The sequence below is a fragment of the Prunus avium genome, chromosome 6 (assembly GCF_965620075.1).
Source record: "Prunus avium chromosome 6, drPruAviu1.hap1.1, whole genome shotgun sequence".
In the NCBI taxonomy this organism is placed as follows: Eukaryota; Viridiplantae; Streptophyta; class Magnoliopsida; order Rosales; family Rosaceae; genus Prunus; species Prunus avium.
The window spans coordinates 2,414,414-2,434,647 of record NC_142289.1 but is presented as its reverse complement, the minus strand read 5'-3'; the positions used below and the strand labels follow the sequence as shown (position 1 = coordinate 2,434,647).

The 20,234-nt window shown below is 36.9% G+C and overlaps 2 protein-coding genes across 5 annotated transcripts; one reads left to right on the top strand and one right to left on the bottom strand.

The window, feature by feature from the left end:
* The first annotated feature begins 3,655 nt into the window (after positions 1-3,655).
* SNF4 (sucrose nonfermenting-like protein) lies at positions 3,656-9,082 on the top strand. The gene is made up of 13 exons (XM_021946132.2): positions 3,656-4,638; positions 4,771-4,858; positions 5,707-5,889; positions 5,977-6,084; positions 6,178-6,237; positions 6,426-6,515; positions 7,097-7,231; positions 7,626-7,770; positions 7,839-8,012; positions 8,099-8,162; positions 8,267-8,336; positions 8,506-8,623; positions 8,743-9,082. The coding sequence occupies exons 1-13, from the start codon at positions 4,514-4,516 to the stop codon at positions 8,832-8,834; spliced, it is 1,452 nt and encodes a 483-aa protein (XP_021801824.1). The 5' UTR covers positions 3,656-4,513; the 3' UTR covers positions 8,835-9,082.
* Positions 9,083-9,884: 802 nt separating this feature from the next.
* LOC110745957 (protein ALWAYS EARLY 2) lies at positions 9,885-20,121 on the bottom strand. 4 transcript variants are annotated; one of them, XM_021946127.2, is made up of 20 exons: positions 19,849-20,121; positions 18,986-19,104; positions 18,786-18,884; positions 18,473-18,535; positions 18,293-18,370; positions 17,935-18,106; positions 17,479-17,738; positions 17,019-17,376; positions 15,930-16,007; positions 15,257-15,540; positions 15,081-15,137; positions 14,338-14,661; positions 14,070-14,248; positions 13,697-13,979; positions 12,818-13,003; positions 11,978-12,148; positions 11,414-11,524; positions 11,061-11,273; positions 10,500-10,790; positions 9,885-10,375 (listed from the first exon to the last, which is right to left on the bottom strand). In XM_021946127.2, the coding sequence occupies exons 2-20, from the start codon at positions 19,085-19,087 to the stop codon at positions 10,211-10,213; spliced, it is 3,474 nt and encodes a 1,157-aa protein (XP_021801819.1). In that variant the 5' UTR covers positions 19,088-19,104; positions 19,849-20,121; the 3' UTR covers positions 9,885-10,210. The 4 variants fall into 4 exon arrangements, with proteins under 4 accessions (XP_021801819.1, XP_021801817.1, XP_021801818.1 ...); XM_021946125.2 differs by having other exon boundaries at positions 11,381-11,524; positions 19,849-20,120; XM_021946126.2 differs by having other exon boundaries at positions 11,381-11,524; positions 18,786-18,881; positions 19,849-20,120.
* Between the last annotated feature and the right edge of the window lie 113 nt (positions 20,122-20,234).

Genomic DNA, 20,234 nt, shown 5'->3' with positions numbered 1-20,234 from the left:
ATTGAAACCTAATGTGCTGGAAAATAATTTAATTAGTCGAAGGTTAAAAAGACACATGTCAATATATGAATGGAAGTATCACCTGCTAACATGGTGATACCGTACCATTCTATAATTTCAGGTAATACCGTACCATTTTATAATTTCTCCTGTGGAATAAGCTTCGGGTTTTGTTTTATCCAAACAAAAAAGGCTTTAGGTTTTGGACCTCTTCCTTGTTTGCGTCCTAGGTAAGGTTTATGGATATATGCATATACCAACGACATATCGTTCTATGTTTGTTTTCCGTGGAGCACTTGTACAAAACGGGGCTCCACTTTTTTTCCCGCCTATATACATTTTCTCGCCGATTTATTTTTGTTTTACAATGTGATGCGGATTTCGAACACAAAAAAAAAAAACAATGTGACGCGGAGACTTGTAAAATATAAAAGGGAACCGCCTTAGGCAAAAGCCCAAAAATTGGGTTTTTGGGTTTTTTAGCTCCAAATTTTGAGACGCTGAGCATATTGGACGGAACCAGAGCAGGACTGCTTTCAAGTGGAGCCCAATTTTCGTAGCCCACTTGCCCATGTGTAGAGCCAAATTTGTGTGGAGCCCAGCCCACTGAAGTCATGCTAAGCTAACCACCAGTTAGGCGCCCAGCTTTCTCCCTTTTAAGGGTCCAGATCATTTTGGCTGTGAGTTCAAACCAACAGATTTCAATTTTCAAATTAAGCTGCAAAGGGGGTCCTTTTTAGATTTTTACAGATTACTCACCAGAGGAATTGTCGGTCGTGAAACTCGAACTTATGCCATAATGATCCTTACCAACTCAACCAACCCTTGTTGGCTTAACACTTCTTTAATTGATGGTAAAATAACTCTTTTAGAAAAATATACTTTAAAAAAAAACCAACAACTACTTATGAGATTGGTACATTTTGCCAGAGATCCTTACAGAAGCTTGTCTTTCCAAAGCTCCACCTTTCGCCAAAGACCTGCTTTTAGAAACCCATCTTTTCAAAAGATGTATACTTGTAACAGAATGCACCAAACAGACTTTTGTACAATCCACTTCCTACTTCTCTTGAACTGGAAATTGAGAACAAATTCCCAAAAATTTTAACCTTTTCTTCCACAATTACTTCGACAACTCTATGAATTGACTGCAATTGAGCTTGAGACCATGGCCATAATTAAATTCCATTTGGACGAGACACAATTTGGTAAAGTAAGGATCTTTGCTGAGAATCTCTTATAATCAGGGTCTCTTCTTGTCCTCTACCAACCTGACCAAATTACTTGAAGAAATTGACAAGTTGGTTGGTATGAAATTGAAATGTGACAATGATTTCAGAATCTGCTTACTCACTTTGATCTCATAGCTTTTGGCTTTAAAAACCAATTAGGTGCACTTCTTATGCACTACGCAATTCACATTTTCGTGAAAGGCTCTCAAAACTGGGACCTCACACTCACTGCATTCAGCAATTCACATGCCTTGCTGCAGTTGAGCTTTTCTCTTTTTCCTCCTTTCTTTCTGTGCACAAAGACCCAAGTGCCTCTGTGCCAATTTGATTCCATGGCTTTGTCTCCCCAATTTAAGCTCGACTGAGACATTGGGAAGCACCAAGCTTTTCAAAATGCATCATGCTTGCATCTGGTCCATTCCTTTTTTTCAGTGAGTGAATAATTTTTTGTTATACTTAGTCTTTGTCTTTTGAGTAATCCATTTACATAAAGTTTGTGGCACTTTTTTTATGTTATTGTGTGTTGAGAGAATTGATCGTCTTTTCGCCTTAATTAACAATCTATTAATATAGATTAGCATGTTTATTGATTCTTCGCATTATAGTGGGATTAAGTTAATATCGTTTTAACGATTGAATTTTATTGTTTTTTTTTATAATTGCCTTTCAAATGAACCAAAAATAATCTGAAAATAAATACAATGTTGAGAGAGTAAATAAGAATCCAATTCTCATCATAATTGTACAGAATAATAAAGCACATCATATTATGAATTGTAGCCTAGTGGGAAAAAAAAAGGACTTTTTTCTGCTATATAAAGAAGAGTGTGTATATAATAGATGAAATGAAAGCGTGTGTAAAAATACCCAAGGATAAAAGCGCATGGGTTAATCAGATTACCCAGTGGTAAAACTTTCTCTCTCTTCCCATGGTGGCGGAGGCTGACTGGGCATCAGGGCCAGTTGTGGGCCAGCTTTGATGTGCTGCGATTCCATGGGGCCCACTTACACATCACTTCATCGTCGTCAAATCCAGTTAACCCCAAACGGCAAAACCCAACGCAACCCATCACATCTTTTATATTTTTGGTCTGTCCTTTCTCCTTACTTTTGCTTTTTGATTTTCGGTCAGTCTCTTTACTCCTTAATTATTTTTAAAATCAAGGAAAATAAAAAGAATAATTTACAACCAAGTATGCTTTGCTTTGGTGCCCATGCCCACAACTCTCTCTCTCTCTCTCTCTCTCTCTCTCTCTAAATTATTATATATAGATACAGTTTTATAAATATAAAAATATAGAAAAAAATCCATTAAATACAAAACCCCTTTGAATTGAAGGGAAAAAAATCTACAGTAGAAAAAAAAAATGAAAAAAAAGTTTCCATATTGCCAATAAATAGCAGAAGTGTTTGTTTTGATGACAATCAATGTCCATGCTCAAATTATCTTTGAGTAGGTAGTAAGAATCTTTTGCCCAAAAGTTTATGGCCCTAATAATGTAACTTTTCCCGCCTTCTCTGTCCTATGTAAGTAACTTGTTAATTATTATTTTGTAAGCTTTTTACATTACTCCCACATATTATTATAAATGCAAATGTTATAAAATATATTAAAGAAAAGCAGATATTAGACAATGGCAACTTTATTTCTTATAGAAAAACACTTCAAATCTAATACTTTAGAACAAATATATATATATAGTCGGCTTTTTAAGGACCCAAATTTAATAAACGACACTCGAAATATGTCACAATTCATGCCACCGCCTTTTAGATAAAAATAAAAATAAAACCAAAAGCACGCGTGCTGAACCCTAAATTTCCTAACCGATCAAAACATGATAAATTCAAGTAACATCGAAACAAATGGCCAACAAAATTCTAAGAGCTCAACTCTACTTTTTCATTGTTTATCTACGTCATATAAGCCATGGAACATGAGATTTGTGTGTTGGGTTCATTGAAAGGAGGAAAGGAACAAGTTGTTTTTGAAAGTAGTGGTAAGAAGTGAAGAACGTGAATATGCATGTTAAAATAAAGCAAATCCAATTGAGTTTTGTATGATGAGAATGAGAAACCGGTGATAGTTCGTTCTCATGTATATGGTAAGTGAGAAGTTTGGGTTTATTTATTTATACAATTTAGTTCTTGAAGTGTTACATATATGTGGTAGTTCTCATGTAATTTTTATAGCATAGTGGTGTTAGAATTTTAGTAAATTTGATAAAAGTATATTTCTTTTTAAATTTTTTGTAAAAAGTCTTATTCTTTTGTCTTTTATTTTATTTTATGAAAAGGTAAGTAGAAAATGTAACTACTACCCTTTTAATAATTTTTTTAGTTCTGGAAATTTGCCATCACTATCATTAAAAAATAATTTACTGCCACTATAATAATTGCCCTCTCTATGTTTTCTTTTCTTTTACACTTGATTTCAATTGGGGTGTGTTTGGATGCTTTCCCATCAGATTCTTCACTCAGGGGACACACACAGCTTTTGAAGATCCAAACCATCCATCAATGCCACATACCCTGCTTAGCTCTCTCTCTCTCTCTTCAAAATTAGGGTTTTTTTTCCCCTATATATCTCTATTGTCACCCCCAAATTTTGCACTAAATTACATCACAACCACTTTTATAGTCGAATTCTCCCACCTAGTTTCTGAAACACAGAGCTTTGGGATTGGGTTTGGTGGGAAAGTCTCTGACTTGGGTTAGATCACATATCATCCTGTGGGAAATTCTCCTGTTTTTGCTGGTTTTTCTGAAGGTTTTATGGGTTTTCTTCGTGCCCATTTGATTTGTTGACTTTTAGACCGAGAATTTAATCAGAAGGCGCTGATATTGAAACATATCAAATTTTATGCGTAGTGCATGGAGTGGATTGTGGAGGCAGTGCGTAATTTTCAGAGATTTTTGTGTTGAAGGGTTGTGATTTGGGATTGGTGGTTGGTTCCATACAAATTTGAGGTTTTTGGGGAGTTTGGTTTTGATTTGGTGGCCCTGCATGTGTAAGCTTTAAGGGTCCTCTGCCCAGTTGTGGAGGATCCTATTACTAAGCCAAAAAAAAAAAAAAAAACAGAGTGGGGGTTTTGAAGTGTGATTTATACAGTGTTCGTAATTTGTGTGATAAATAGTACCGAGTTTTTGCGGCAAATAATCAAGTGGGAAGGTGTTGAATTTTGCAGCTTGTGGATTGGTTTTGGGCAAAAAATTTGCATTATATATATAGATAGATATATATACATACATATCTATCTATCTATCTAATTTGGTGGGAAATGTTTGGTTCTGGTCCGGGTACTGCACATGAAAGCAGAGGACTTTCGGGACCGGTTCTATTTCCAACGCGGTTTGTTTGGCCTTATGGCGGAAGGAGGGTGTTTCTCAGTGGTTCTTTCACAAGGTGTGGCATCGAGATGACCATTTTCACTTATAGTTCTTGTTATTTGAAAGATAATCGTTTGTCCTGTCAAAGGAGCTCAATGTATCGTTGAATATGTGATATGGATTTATATTTGATTTTCTGTATGTACAGGTGGTTAGAACATATACCTATGTCTCCAATGGAGGGCTGCCCAACTGTTTTTCAAGTTGTTTGGAACTTAACGCCAGGATATCACCAGGTTTATTTTACACACTAATTATCAACGCTATTTTACTCAGTTCAGCTTTCTGAAGTCTAAACTCTTACTTATTGTCCTCATCTCTAGTACTATAATGATTGGTAGGTATTGATATGGATCACTGTCATGTGCTCTGCTCTGCTCAATTGAGTTTGGTTGCATAAGGGATAAGCAATGCACTATTATGAAACAGGATTAGTGATTTATGCTGTATCATTGTCTCCTCCTTTGCTACATTATAAGTGAAGAAATATTTCTGTAGGAAACATTGTAAAACCATTGGTTCAGAAACAAAATTGGTTCAGCATGAGCAGCTATCAGGCTTCTCTTGTTCTGTAAATATCACCTTCCTAATTGTGGTAGAGCACTGGTTTAATAAGGATAAGCAACACTTTCCATTGTCTACTGAAGGACCATTTGACAGTACTCATCAATAAGCTCTATCAGGCCCTCTACTACCAAAGACATAAAAAATGTTGGCTGGACGAGTTCAAATTGGCGGAACACAAATGTGACTATTCCTCTCCTTTGGTTTGGAATGAGCCAACAAGGGTTAACTTTTCATCATCAAAATACATGAGCTCGGAACCCCTACAAATCATTGCATTGATATTGTGTTGTGAGAACTGCCCCTATATGCTTTAATGTATATAGAGGAAAGATAATATTACCGTTCACTATATGCTTGTTGTGCTCTATCTATAATGCTCCTAATATGCTGATATATCCTTGTTGCTACCTACTTGTGGTGGCCACACCAAGGGCTAGATATGCTTGCTCACTGGCACATTATACAATATGAATAAGTCTCATGCTGATATCAGATGTGTTGTTTCCATTAATTGCAGTACAAATTTTATGTTGACGGTGAATGGCGACATAATGAGCAGCAGCCTTTTGTTACTGGGAATTGTGGAACTGTAAATACCATCTTTTTAGCTGGGGAACCAGATATGGTTCCTACTAGTTTCAGTCCTGAAACTTCTGGCAGATCCAACATGGATGTAGATAATGATGTATTTACACATGTGGTAAGTTTTTTGCTTGTATTTATATTGAGGGCCTTCAAGTTGTCTTGCAATACAGAATGGGTCATGTTGTAAGGCGGTCTATTGCAGGAAGCAGTTCCTAGGTTCTCACAGGCTGATCTTGACATCTCTCGACATCGTATATCTATGTTCTTGTCCAGACATACTGCTTATGAGTTGCTTCCTGAGTCAGGCAAGGTTTGAATGCTCTACCCTTTTGCAGGTACTGTTTATAGTTAGTAGTTTATTTTGGCTGACCTCTGTAATCTAATAATTGTGTTAACATTGCAGGTCATTGCCTTGGATGTTAATTTACCTGTGAAGCAAGCATTCCATATCCTATATGAACAGGTAAATGTCTTTTCCACAAAAACATGTGCACGCCTCCACTTAATTCCCCAGCTTTCCTAATTTGATTGTCTTTGTTCAATATACATCAGTTCCTTGGACATCTATGCTGTTTAAACAATTCATGCTTGGTAATAATTTGCATTTTGTGCTTATCTTCATCCTTGGTTGCTAATATAAGTTCTGTTCAGGGAGTACCTGTGGCGCCACTCTGGGATTTTGGCAAGGGCCAATTTGTTGGAGTTCTTAGTGCGTTGGACTTCATCCTAATTTTGAAAGAGGTGTGCCATGTGTAAAATTTGTCATTCCTTATTGCTAGTATATGGTTATGCTAGTTTTGGATGAAACACAGTAAGATGGTTGAAAGTTTAAATTCTTTGAGGTGCACATGTAACTAAGATGCTTCTAAGCTTCAACTATACATTGCAAGGTACATAGTAAGCTTGTTCTTGTGAAGTTTCCCTTATTGAACGTTCATAATTTAGACATGTATCATCTTTCCTTCCTGGCACCACCAACCTAATGTTGCATGCCTATTTTTCCTTTTCCAAACCTTGCTGGAGATACATATTTCGTTTTCCAAATAACCTTTAAGTTCTTCATTCTCCTCACTGGGACAACTGTTTTATGCGGCTCATGAGTTTTCATGGATGGCAATCTCAGATTGTGGTTCTTAATATCATTAGCCGTTTTTCCTTTTTGGTGTGTGGACTGCATGCTTGATTCTGGAAACGTATCTTGCTTTATAGATGTTGGTGACCTTGGCATTTGTTTTGTTTTTTGAAATTCACTCTCACTTATACACAGACAAGCACTTCCTAGTTCATTTTCAGTTTATTAAAATGTATGGATTTTATGAAAGCTTGGGAATCATGGGTCCAACTTAACTGAGGAAGAGCTTGAGACTCATACTATAGCAGCATGGAAAGAAGCAAAATTACGTCTAAACAGACTACTTGATGGCAATGGGAGATGCTTTCCACAACGTTTGGTCTCTGTAAGTTCCTCCTGAGGCGCTAATTTATATTTTCTCTTGAAATGAAATGTTTCCCTTTGAAATTATATAATTCATAAATTTTTATACCTTTTTTGGCCTTTTGGTTAAGATCTAGTGTATTATAGTTCATAAATTTGTGTAATGTTCTCTTTTAAACAATTTGGAAAAGTTGGTACTTCATTCTGACTGCATTTATATGTGAAGCACATATATGCTCAAGAAAATTTTCAAATGTCGAAAAATGGGATTACATATGCACTAAGGGTAGCTAAAATCTGCATGTTCTTTCTTAAGGGTTCTGGTGCTGAATTATGGCAGAACATGGATTCACTGAAGGTTCTTGATTTCACAACATGATAATGCTTATTTGTATGTGTACTGTTTTGATATGCAGGCTGGGCCTTATGATTCTCTCAAAGAAGTTGCTTTGGGAATTTTGCAAAACAAGGTGGCTACGATTCCAATTGTCCATTCTTCTTCACAGGATGGTTCATTTCCACAGCTATTGCATCTTGCTTCTCTTTCTGGAATACTAAAATGTAAGTTTTTCTCCAGTATTTTGGTTAAGGTTAGGCATTTAGTTACTAATCTGTAACAAAACTTTCAGGCATGTGCAGGCATTTTAGACATTCTTCTAGCTCCTTGCCCATTCTCCAACATCCTATATCTGAGTTCCCTATAGGTACATGGGTTCCAAATATTGGGGAGCCAAATGGACGGCCGTTGGCAATGTTGAGACCAAATTCATCTCTTGCTGATGCTCTGTCTTTGTTGGTACAAGGTTATATATCTTTTTTCTAGCTATTTGCTTCACTACCCGTAGTGGGTGATAATTCATCTCTTGCTGATGCCCCGTCTTTTTTGCAGCTGAAGTTAGTTCAATACCCATAGTGGATGAGAATGATTCGTTGATGGATATTTATTCACGAAGGTGATATTTAAATTTTTTAAATTTATATGTGCATCAAGTTTTATGTATAACTAATCCGTTGTTTGTTAACCAATTGTGGAATGTGTCTGTTATATCTTCCCTAGTGATATTACCGCTTTGGCAAGAGATAAAGCTTATACACAGATTCACCTGGATGAATTGAGCATCCATCAGGTAAAATTTCACATTTGAAATGTTTGGTAATAAAAAAGCCAGGCACAACACTAAAAGTTCCTTGGACAATAACTGAACTGCTTGTTTGACTATGATGTTGCAACTTGCAAACTTGTATTCCACCGCTTTGAGAACTGAATGTGCTTGTCTGCATTGTGTATTGTTGTAGACATTGCAACTGGGACAAGATGCAAATTCTCCTTATGGCTTCCTCAGTGGACAGAGATGTCAGATGTGTTTGCGATCAGATCCTTTGCATAAAGTGATGGAGCGCTTGGCTAATCCTGGTACATTGCTTGCTCATCTGCATTAGTATTTTAGTATAATTAAAATAGCTTTCCTTTTATGTTCTTTGCGTTATATATATATTTCCTTCAGAAGTTGCTTCCTTTATTTATATTTTTAGGGGTTAGGAGGCTGGTGATTGTGGAGGCTGGCAGCAAACGTGTAGAAGGGATTATTTCATTGAGTGATGTATTCAGGTTCTTGCTAGGCTAGCTAGCATAAAGATGTTGGCTACGATATACCATGGCGTGGCTTGTGGCAGTGGCATTGGGGGCGATTTTCCTTTGGACACTTTTTTTGTCTTACACATGCTGAATGGCTTCATTTAATCACTCAGATCTTTTACGGGCCTCATGTTTCTGAGCCCCATCTTTTGCTAGAATAGAAATTTCAAAGAGAAAATCTGTAAATTGTGAGGATTCAAATTTTCCCTTTTTCATTGATATAAACCTATTTATCAACTCCACCTTGTCCGCGGTCTTTAATGTTAAAGCTAATAGAATGACTGCAAAAAGAATTTGGTAGTGTACATGGCACCTCTTGCGGTACCTTGCATTGCAAGAAACTGGCAATTTAGATGTTGGGTTTTATTTCTCTATTTGATTTTTTTGGGATGGCTTGTCAATATCTTACTGTGGTTGGTCAAAATACTTATCAAGTTTCCATGGGACTTTTTCTTCCTCTTATGGCCCATGGGTGTCCTGTCCAGTCTCACTAGCAGTGGCAAATAAGGTCAGCCGAGGTGTTGGCGCTGGATTTTGAATGATTAAGCTTGAATTGCTTGGAAAGTAAATTTTGTTTTAGGTAAGTTAATCCTAAAATTTTCACTGAAAAATGAGCGACAAGCATTTGATTAGATTCCGTTAAAAAAAAAGCTCCGTCAGGGTATGCACAGAAACCATTTTACAAGATGAAGATGGGGCGAGAGGAAAAGTTCGAATTATTCAATAATTAACATAAAATCATCGATAGAAAAAAATTATTCAAAAAGTTACCTATATTTTACATTTATGCCCATTTTATATTTATATACTCTCTTCCTAAGGGCGCCATCTGAAAATGAGAATTGGGGGTCGTTTGCGGTTGTTGGGTTGTTATTTTCCTAATTTTATTTGCAAGGGTAAAATTGACATTTAATGTGCAATAAAATGTTCAAATATCCAATTTCAAATTTCTGAAAGAAAATAGGCTCTACTTATCTCTTTAGACGAGTGGTTTCTTCAACCACGTTGGAAGCCATCACTTATTCAAAATCAGAAAATATAGATCACAACATAGCTGAGTTGCAGCTACAGGCACCAGTATGATTGAGAATCTGTCAAGCAGAAACATGTATTGGTCTTTTCTTTTGGCCAATGCGGGAGACATTAGTTGGTTACCACCAAAAAAGAACCAAAAAAAGAGAACAAACCCTAAACAACGCCTTATCAACTATATACACGGAGCTGCTGCTTCTAATTTACAGGCTTCTTGGCAAAAGCCATGCAACTCAATCTGACCCACGTAATCGTCAGTCAGTTGAGTTTGGTATAGAATAATTTTAGAAATCAAGATGAGATGACTCTAGGGACTGAATGGAAGCACCGGACTCAAGTTGGTACCAGTGCTAATATCTGGGTCTTGATTCTGCCCATGCACATTTGAATTTCTCTGTAAATTCCAACATTCTGTGGACACCGTGGATGCAGGCTTGTGACAGCATAATCTAAAACTTGGGCAACAACAGCCGGAGGATATTGTCGTTCGGTGCATGTCTGCACACCACAAGCGAAAAATATTCAGCATAATGCAGTTACAGGTAGGAAATGATTTAGGGAAAATAAACACCACCACCCCCCTCTCTAATGGATCAAGTAGGATAGAGCATACTCAGTTTACCTGTATCATGTGCACAGCCATTACACAAGCTGAGATAACGTCTGAAAGAACCTGTGCCTCAGTTTTTTCAGTATCAGTATTCGGCTTTGGACCAGGTGAATCGCTGGTAAAGTTGGGATCTGATGTACTGGAAATCAACTGATTGCGATGGCCCAAATTACCATTCACTTGCTCTTGAGACCTGTTTAGAGATAATCTAGAGTCTGATGGCAGATGCTGGTTATCAATGGAATCTAGAGCCTCTCTTATCCTTACATAAGCATCTTCCCCTCCCTTCCTTGATGACATTGCCTGCAATGACACAGAATCATTGTGTTATCACACTAACTGCCTTCTATCTTCATGCCAAAGAATAAGGAAAAAATAAAGATAAGAGCAACTTCTGGGATTTTCTTCAACAAAAGAACAAAGAAAAACAATGCTTGGATTTTCAACCATTTGATCTGTAAATTACTAAAGGATCACCCAAAGGGTAAGTTATGGCCTGAACAGGGAAGACCAGTATCCTACAAGCCAAAATTACAACACATCGACTTTTTACCGGGGAGAGACCCTCCATACCTGAATAGCAGCATTTACCATCATATGTGCTTTCGATCTTGAGACTTCAACAATTTCAGCCACACTAGATCCTGATTCTTGAGATATGGAACTGTCGAAGGAACTTGGGAGGCCACCATAGACGGTGGAATTGGCTGGCTGTTTCAGCCAAGGAGGCAGGGAATTTGCTGGATAAGTATTACGTTGCCTCAAATTAAGCAAAGCTGAAGAAACCTGCATGCGGAAACAAAAGTATTATAAGGCCGCTACAAGGTCAGAGCAGAATGTGGAACACCAAATACAGATATAAAGCATGATATAAATTCACGGAAGCCACATGCCTGGCCACTGGCTTCCTTTAGCTGTACAAGTACCGTGGCGTAATGCTTCTTAAAAGGCTCGCTATCTTTTAAAGAGCATTCTCCACTGTTCTGGTTTTCCAAGATGTTATTATTTGTGTTCCTAAGCTCCATCAACAATGCCTCCTAAAATTCCAAAAACAAAATGAACTCTTTCTGAGCATCATTACTAATTCAAGGAAGATTATCAAAGAAGCTTGATGCTGAAAGATTCATAGGGATAGACAACACTTAAGACAATTGATCAAGGTGGAAAAGGATAAGCAAAAGTACAGTGCTGATCGTTGGTTTCACCAAGTCCACTTGTAAGGAAAGCTGGATCTTTCAGCTGTTCCATACAGTTTACTTATCACCAACAACGATATTGAGGAAATTCTAGAAGACCTAAGGAGTCTAGGAGGAAGTGGCTTAAAAGTTGAAAGCACTGAACAAAAGATTTACACATGGAAGACAGCTTTCAAGCCAACTGAAATTACGAGAAGACAACTAAATGCATGGGTAGTTCGGCATCAGAATGTTCTCAAATGAATTATATACATCTATAATCAACTTCAAGGATAAAAAAGAAGAAGTTATAACCTTCTTATCAAGAGCACGAGTCAACTCAGAAAGAGCTCGTATGTCTGCGTCCCTTGCTTGATTATGTGCCACCACCATACCAGGTTGACTATATGTTGTCTGTTGTGCTTGTGCTCTACCAATATCAGCAGAAGCTGCCTTTGGTTGTGAAGTTGTATGGTTTGAATCCCCCTGTACAAAATTGTACAGAAAATTAAGTTTATTATATACGACAACTAGTATCCATACTTTTAAGACTGATCCATGTCACTGGAACACCCTCCCCCCCGACCCGACACCTATTTTTCTCTATAAAAAAACATTAATGCAGTTCACCCATTACGAAGACTAGGTTCAACTATGTAAGTCTCTCTTCTACTCTCTTTTTTCCCTAATCTCTCTTCTACTCTCAAATGTACATATGAACTGGGTTGGCCACTAAATGCCTGTTACCAGTAGAAAAGCGTGATTACCAGTGATTGTGAACCTAGGGGCATCTGGGAGTTTGGTGCTTCCCAAGTGAAATTATAGTAAAAAGCTTAGTCATTTGCAGCTCAAGCTACCTTGTATATTTGGTTGAAAAGGCAAGTGCCCATTTCTCAATTTTTTTTAACTGATCAACCACAGACCCTCTAGATTTAGAACATCCTCATACATTCATCAATAGATCTTTTACCCTCAATCAAGTCAGGTGACAACCATAATCATAAATTGTAAAATGTTAATGAAAATGCAAAGATTAAACTAAGGTCAAATGCAACATCTACAACACGAAAAGGACTTCCAGAATATGAGATAAGCAGTGGATTCTATGAACTGAGCAGATGTTATGCACAATTTTTGCTTAGTAGAAATTCTGACCTTTCCCTGCTTTACGGAAGTATTCACGGGGCTAGTTGCTTTCTCCAAATGCGGGCCTCCAAAATTTAGATTCCCATTCTTATTGGCCTCCATAGATGTAAGAGAGAATTTGTCAAAAGCAAAATTCTGTCTTCTAAGAGCTTCTGGCATATTATCCAATGGGTTCAACGGCATACAATCCACATCCTGCAATGAAAAATTCTCATGTCATATCTCAAAGAAAGAAATAGATTGTCCTGATGTAGCACATTCACTCACTCTCGATAGAACATAAGAAATAGGAACCAAAGAACCAAAATAATGAAATAATAAAATCTTCAAGCAGAAGACCAAAGAGCAACCTCAGGTGAAATCATCTGGGTTCATCTATCTTTTCATTAGTGTATAATTAGGCTGTAACCTTTGAATGTAACCTAAAGTTTTTATGGTTTGTGTAGTATAATTTTTATTGTAATTAATAGCCTCATAATTTTATATTCAATTTCAGATCGATAAAACAGTTCAGCAAAAGCTAAACAGAATATAGAAAATAATTTAATAATCATGTAATAGCCTAAAAGTAATATCTAAAATTAATGTATCATATCTCACCTAATATTTAATTTACAAAAAAGAAAAAGAAAAAAGATCAAGTATCTCAATTCAATAACGATGCAGACAAATGAATAATCAGATAGAATGGTTAAGGGAAAATAGTTGACCTAGCATCGGCTACTATTAAAGTCACTAAAGATCAAATAAGCTCATATTTTGTGTGTGAAGATGGGTGTATGTGTCAAAAGATAGTTTGATGAAAATGAGGGGGGCAGAGAGAGAGAGAGAATCAAAAAGAGTTTTCCCCTGTGACAATACGAATACAAAATGGAAAGTACAACATACCATGACAAATTCAACTCCTATATCTGGACGGTCAAACTGAACCCTACACTTATCGTGATCAACTGTGAGCACACTTCCATCATGAACTTCTCTTGTCTTGGGATGTAGAGCAATCACTCGTTGCCCAACCGATAAAGGTCTTGCTAAATCTGTTGGGAGTCCTTCCCTATCACCAGTTCGGAGTTCAGCATAATGTTTCCTTACAGATTCCCGATATTGTTTAAGTTTCTCCCTTTCTTCATGTAGAAAGTGCTCAGAAAACCTCCGAGGTTTTCCAAGGGAACTGCAATATAAAGAAAGCAATACAATAATCTTCTGTTGGTATTTTCAAATTCACATACCATAATCTACCTAAACAACTTGAAAAAAGTACCTTCTAATGACACCCCATTCAACACGAGTTAGTCTCGGTATGTGTCCCAGTCCAACATGATTCAAGTACTCCTCAAACTCCCTTTTAGCAAACCAAGGGTAGTCAAGTGCACTATAAAACCACTCAAAAGTGCACCATCTACGTACTAAATGTGATGACAAGCAGCAAGAAGTCTTCTCCTGAAAATTACACGAGAAAATAAGACTTTGGCTCTAAACTTAACTGTTGAAAAGTGTACGGAAAAAAAGGGGGGGAAGCATGAGATTACCTTTAAATACAGTGCTCTGTCCTGCGCCGAGCTGGAGCGTATGTTAAGTTGATTTTTTAATTTTTTCTCAGAAGACTTCTCTTTGGGGTGCAATGTTCTGGGTATATACATTTTACGTCTGCTTATTCGTTTTGTTGGCAAATTAACATGGTTTGAAGTGGGAGCTTGTGCAGTCGTCACTGTCAAATCAGTCCCTGTTCGCCTATAATCGCTATTCAAAGATCCTTCCAGGGATCTGGTCGATTTCCATTGTTTTGAAGGAGTAGAGCTTTGATTGGTGCGTTTTCCTTTAGTCACTGGTTTATTTTCTTCTTCACCAAAGGCCTACAAATATGGCGCGGGAAAAGTAAAACATAACTCAATAACCAAATGGCAGGTAAACGATCAGTTACTTTCATTCAAAAAAACTGAAAACATAAGAAAGATTTATCATGTTGAAGTTGAACATGACAAACTTCTTATTTGATAATGTAAATAAAATTATATCTTTTAGGATATTCAACAAATTTACTACCAATATGATATATTTATTGAATGGTCATATCCTACTCTTTCAAGAATTGCCATATTGTTGTATCAGTGTCATATGGTTATCCACGCTTCATAAATAGGCACATAGCTACAAGACTCACAACGATAACAAGGTATAATCAACCATCAGTCCAGAAAGTAACCACAAAGCCTTGGCTCTCTTAGGAAGAAAGAAAAAAACATTTGTAAATGTGAATAAAAGAGCTGCATACCTCAGTCTTTAAAGGTTCATTTAAATTAGAATCAATAGGGGCATCAGCATTTGATATCTGCACATGGACAAGAATTGTCGTTTGTCATCAAATAACCCAAATGTTAAACAAAAATTAAGATAAGAGAGATATAAGAAAATTTTATGTTGATAATTAACCCTCATCCCTGTGTTTACCTTTGATACTGAGGACTTCCGTTTCCTTTTCCATGTTTTAGTGGTAGACTGGAGCTGTTGCTCCGATTCAGAGACAGCAGTAATATCAAATGCCGGCTCCCTCCCAAGTTTGGATTTTTTGGAATTAGTACCCTCAACTCCAGAAATTGCAAAAGGTACTCTATGTTTTGCGCTGGGGATTTTATTTTTGTTTCTAGATTGGCTTGTAGATGTAGCTTCAGGCACACTAAATTTATCTTCCACATCAAGGTTTGTTCCTTCCTCTTTCAACTGGACAGATGATCCTATATCCAACAAATAACAATCACATAATAATTAAAAGAAAATATTTAATTAGTAAACTGTGCATAATAGATGTGTGTAATTAACAAGAATTGCACCAAGATAAAAACATTGAACCCCGAGAACCAAGTGCAATGTACAAGCCTCCAATAAATTTTATTTCATGGGAGGTCATCTACTTCATTTTTCTTCTAATTTATCCATCCTCTAAAAAGTAAAGATGAGGGATGCCTGTTGATCAACATGAATGTCTCACTAAAGATGAAATTCAAAAGGATGCCTGTTGATTATTCTCTATATATAGACGAAAGGAAGGGGCAGGGAAGGAATCACACAATCCCATGTGCAAACAAATCAATCTATAGAATTTCCTAAACCACAACCTACATACCAGATTCCATTGTGGATTCTGGCATCATCAGAGACAAATCAGCCAAAGTTTGCAGAGCATCCAAGCATGAGCTTTCATCTACAAGAAAACAATTGGAATATCAATATATTGTTACAAGAGATACAAAGAAAACCTCAATCAAAATAGCAGGTTGCAAACACATAGCTGAAAAAGTAGGGATATATAGTTCATGATTCACAAAAATAAAAAGATGTTAAAAAAATGATGCCTAAGGCACAAAATGCAAGTGATGGAATTCAGAATTGAAATGGTCATTATAGGTGCATGTGTATCTAGGTGTGGCTGCCCCTAATTGTCATTTTAACAAATCGTTTATCCAAAAAAGCAAAAGTCACATATATCCAGAAAATTACCTTAGGTTGAAAATTTCATTAACTAATATTAATAACATATTTATAGAAACTGGCCCACTCAGGACAAAGTCATAATCCTTATATTTTACAGTGGAGAAGATTCAAACATACGGTCTAGTCCACCTGGAAGACAACGCTTCTCTTGATAACAAATTCATGTGATCCATAATCAACTCTGAAATTACTGAAATCTAAAAGTAAACTCCAAAGATGGATCTCTGATGAGCACCTCCCACCATCCAATATGCTGAAGAGTTGCGGAACTAACTGAAAGCTCTTCAGGAAAATTATTTCCCAGTTATATCCCACGATTTGGTTGAATTCAGAAAATTCCCTCTAGGTTCAAAAATCATATCCAAACTCAGCACCAATAAGAGTATAAACTAGAAAGCCCAGATTCTAAATGTACAAAAAATGAGACTGACTGGGTCCTTGTTAAAAAATATCTTGTCATAAATTTAAGTAAAAAACCCACTTCTGTTACCATGTTCTACCAGTTACCATATCTGACATTGGTACTGGCACCTACGCACTTAAGTTCAATACAGACTATTTGGACTTTGAAGGAAAAATCATATTCCAAAAAAATAAAAGATAACATCACTAACTATTTCAACTTTCAATTTCATGAGAAGAAAAACAGCAACAGAGAAAGAATCACATAGTCATCTCTCTGTGTCCAGGAATGCAAAAGATACATAAAAGAAAATATTACCTCCAAAATAAAGTTTCTTGCTTCTCTTCCTTTGACTTTGTGGAGAAAATCGTTCCCCTTTTGTATTTGAAACTTCAATATCATCTTTCCCCCTCGAACTGACATTAAGTCCTTCTTCAGTGCCACTGCATGCTTCACCACCATCATCAAACTGATGATTCCCAATGTCTTTAGCTTTCTCTTTCTTTCCATAGAACTTCTTACCCTTCCAATTAATTTCTACTGTACCTACACCTTCTAACGAATCTCTGGCATAATCTCCAGTTTCAGCCCCCTTGCTTCCTATACTACCTTCCAACCAGTCTTCGTCCATCGAAGGATCACGAAGATTAGCCCGAGCTTTCCCTCGTGGTGGATGCTAAATTACATAAACAAGAAAGAAGCAAATAATTGAATTTTCAAACATCTATGAACAAGGCAACAAAGGTAGTGCAAGAACAAGTGGAGCCATATTATGTACCATTCTTTCTGAGCTCTGAACAGAAGAAGATTTTACATGCACGGGTCTTCTGTATGGCGTTTGAGAAATTTGGGGAGAGCCTCCTCTTTGCGAAGCCTCAGTTAATAATGCTGCGACATGCGCAACTTCATCATCATTGTCCCCCTCTGACCTCCGACCCTTTTTAATTGGAGAGACATAAGTATCCCTATCATCTTTCTTATATGCATATGAAACTGGGAAGCGAGGTGTCCTCTTCCCAACTGCCCGAGGCTGGCCACCTGATTAAAATTTGAAGTCACAACAACAGAAATCAAGCTTCAGATGGTAATCATTTTTCTCGTAAGCATTGCACCATGAAAAAATGTATTCAAGTTACAGTTCCCATGATCATAGAATGAAACCAATTTGTACAAAGAACAGAATAAAGTTGATTAAACACCAGTATGATGGTGTTCATCATATAAGGTATCATACCATCAAGCCTTCTCCTTTTTAATAATGATAGGCATCCTTCATGTGAAGCACTTGAATGCGACTGGAAAGCATCTTTCGAGGCACTGAGCTGATCTTTCCCAAGCTTACGTTTCTGCGGTTTCCGAGAAAATCCTAAAGCATCATTGCTCTCTCGTTCACTATCACTGCCTTCCTGTTAATTAACAAGTAGAAACCACGTTACAATGAGATCCCCGATGAGTAGAAATATTCAAGTTCATAATAAGATAGCACACACAGGTTCAGAAATTAGCAAACCATCTCCAAGTATAAACCCCAAAACAAATTCCAAATAAAATCCAAAATCAGGGGAAAACTTGAAATTGTAATCTAATCTCACCATAACATTATAGTGATCTGTCATCATCGCTTTAAGGCCAACCACAGAAGCTGTACCCTCTGGCAGTGACAAGTATGCCTGAAACAGAAGCATTAACAATTCCTGTTGTCAGAGATGGTAAAAGACAACCTTATAATGAATGTTTAATGATTAAGTTAAAGTAGCATAGACCACACATACTCGGTTCATATTGTAAAGAGCCTCCACCATCTCAACGCTTCTGTTGCGCACTGCAGCAGCCACCTAGAGATCAACAGAAATTAATAATCTAACAGATAGGGGAATAAAGACAACATAAAGTGCATAAGAAATGATTCACTGAAGCATAAACTACAATTAGTAAGACATTAATGTGGGCAAAATGAAATTTCCCTACAATATGTCTCACCAAGTAATGTGCAACTTGCCTACAGCTGATATATCATAATAGCAGCTATAGTTGTCTACAAAATTTCCAAAGGCAACTGAATCAGGAGAACAAACACTAGCATACCTTCCTCCAATCTTTCCCATATTTTCGGTAGGCATCATAAAAACGCTCAAGCTCTCCCTTGCTCCACTCCGGTCCCAACTTATCAGACAACTTTCTCTTCTATGCAAAAAATTTGAACAAACACAACATCAAGTCATCTGAATAAATGGTCTTCATATATGCTAAATTGAAAGAAGAAAAAAAAATAAACCAGGAGTTACCTTTTGCTTTTTTTTGTTTGACCCTCCGCCATATTTCTCAGGAGAGGCCTCATTTACAGTTGCATACCGCTTTACACTTTTGGATTTTTTTGTTGGGGCCATGGAAAAACTTCAAGTGTCTGAAGCACATAAGGTAATAAAATTAGATAACTGCATGTGTGGCACTGATTTTAAACATATTCCTACCCAGTTGCATCAACTACAGTTTCGATAATCAGCTAATCGTGCCAATACCCTCTTCAAGAATAATTAGCCAAATGAAAACCCATTTTCTCTAAAAATATGTCATTTCTCCCTGCAACTTAATATTCCAATAAGATCTACAGCCTCAAAGACTGATCCTTAGAAAACAACACGGAAATGGAATGACTCACCCATTAATCCACAAGGTACAACCACTTCAAAAAATCCCTTTCTTCTTCTTCTTCTTCTTTTTTTTTTTTTTTTTTTTTCAAATGATGAGGAACACATATATTTTATCAAACAAGCGCCTTCCCTTTTGCTGATTATTGTTTTCTCAGAGCAAACTAATTTTCGAACGCACATAGTGTGTGGAATTCAAAATCTACCTTAGCACAGCGCAGGCACCAAATTCAGATTCGATAAAATGCTTGATTCCCAGAAATCACATCACATTATAAGATCGACTCCCAAAATTCAAAAATTCACTAATTCACTCTACATGCAATCAGTCAAAGCCACAAAAAAACCTGGTTTAGAAAAGACTTTTTTCAGAAACACTTCGAAAAGCAACAGAAACAAAGAAATCAAGAACTAATTTTCAAAACATTAGCTAATTTCAAATTATTCTCTGTCGCAACACTTTTTTAAAACCCTAAAAATCACAGATCGGAGGTACTTACTCGTTGTAGGGTTTATGCAAACCCAAATTGAACAATCAGCGAAAGGGAGAGAGAGAGAGACTTTTAGAGAGAGAAAGTGGTTCGGAGAAGGAGAGGGACTTTAAGAGAGAGAGAGTGCGTATTGTAGAGAGAGAAGGATAGAGAGGAGGCGTTGCCGCGAAACTTGAATATAAAGGTGAGAGGACAGAGCCAATGAAAATTTTTCGATTTTCTTTTTCTTTTTCATTATGGTTTTTCAGAGAGCGTGTAGAAGATGAGGGTAAAGGAGGAAAGGAGGGAGAGTACGGGGTTTGTATTTGAGGGGTGCTGATCACCGTACACGTGGACCCCGTGAAGGATCTCTACGGTTTGAGTTTGATGTTGGTGTTTGGTTTGGTACGAATGAG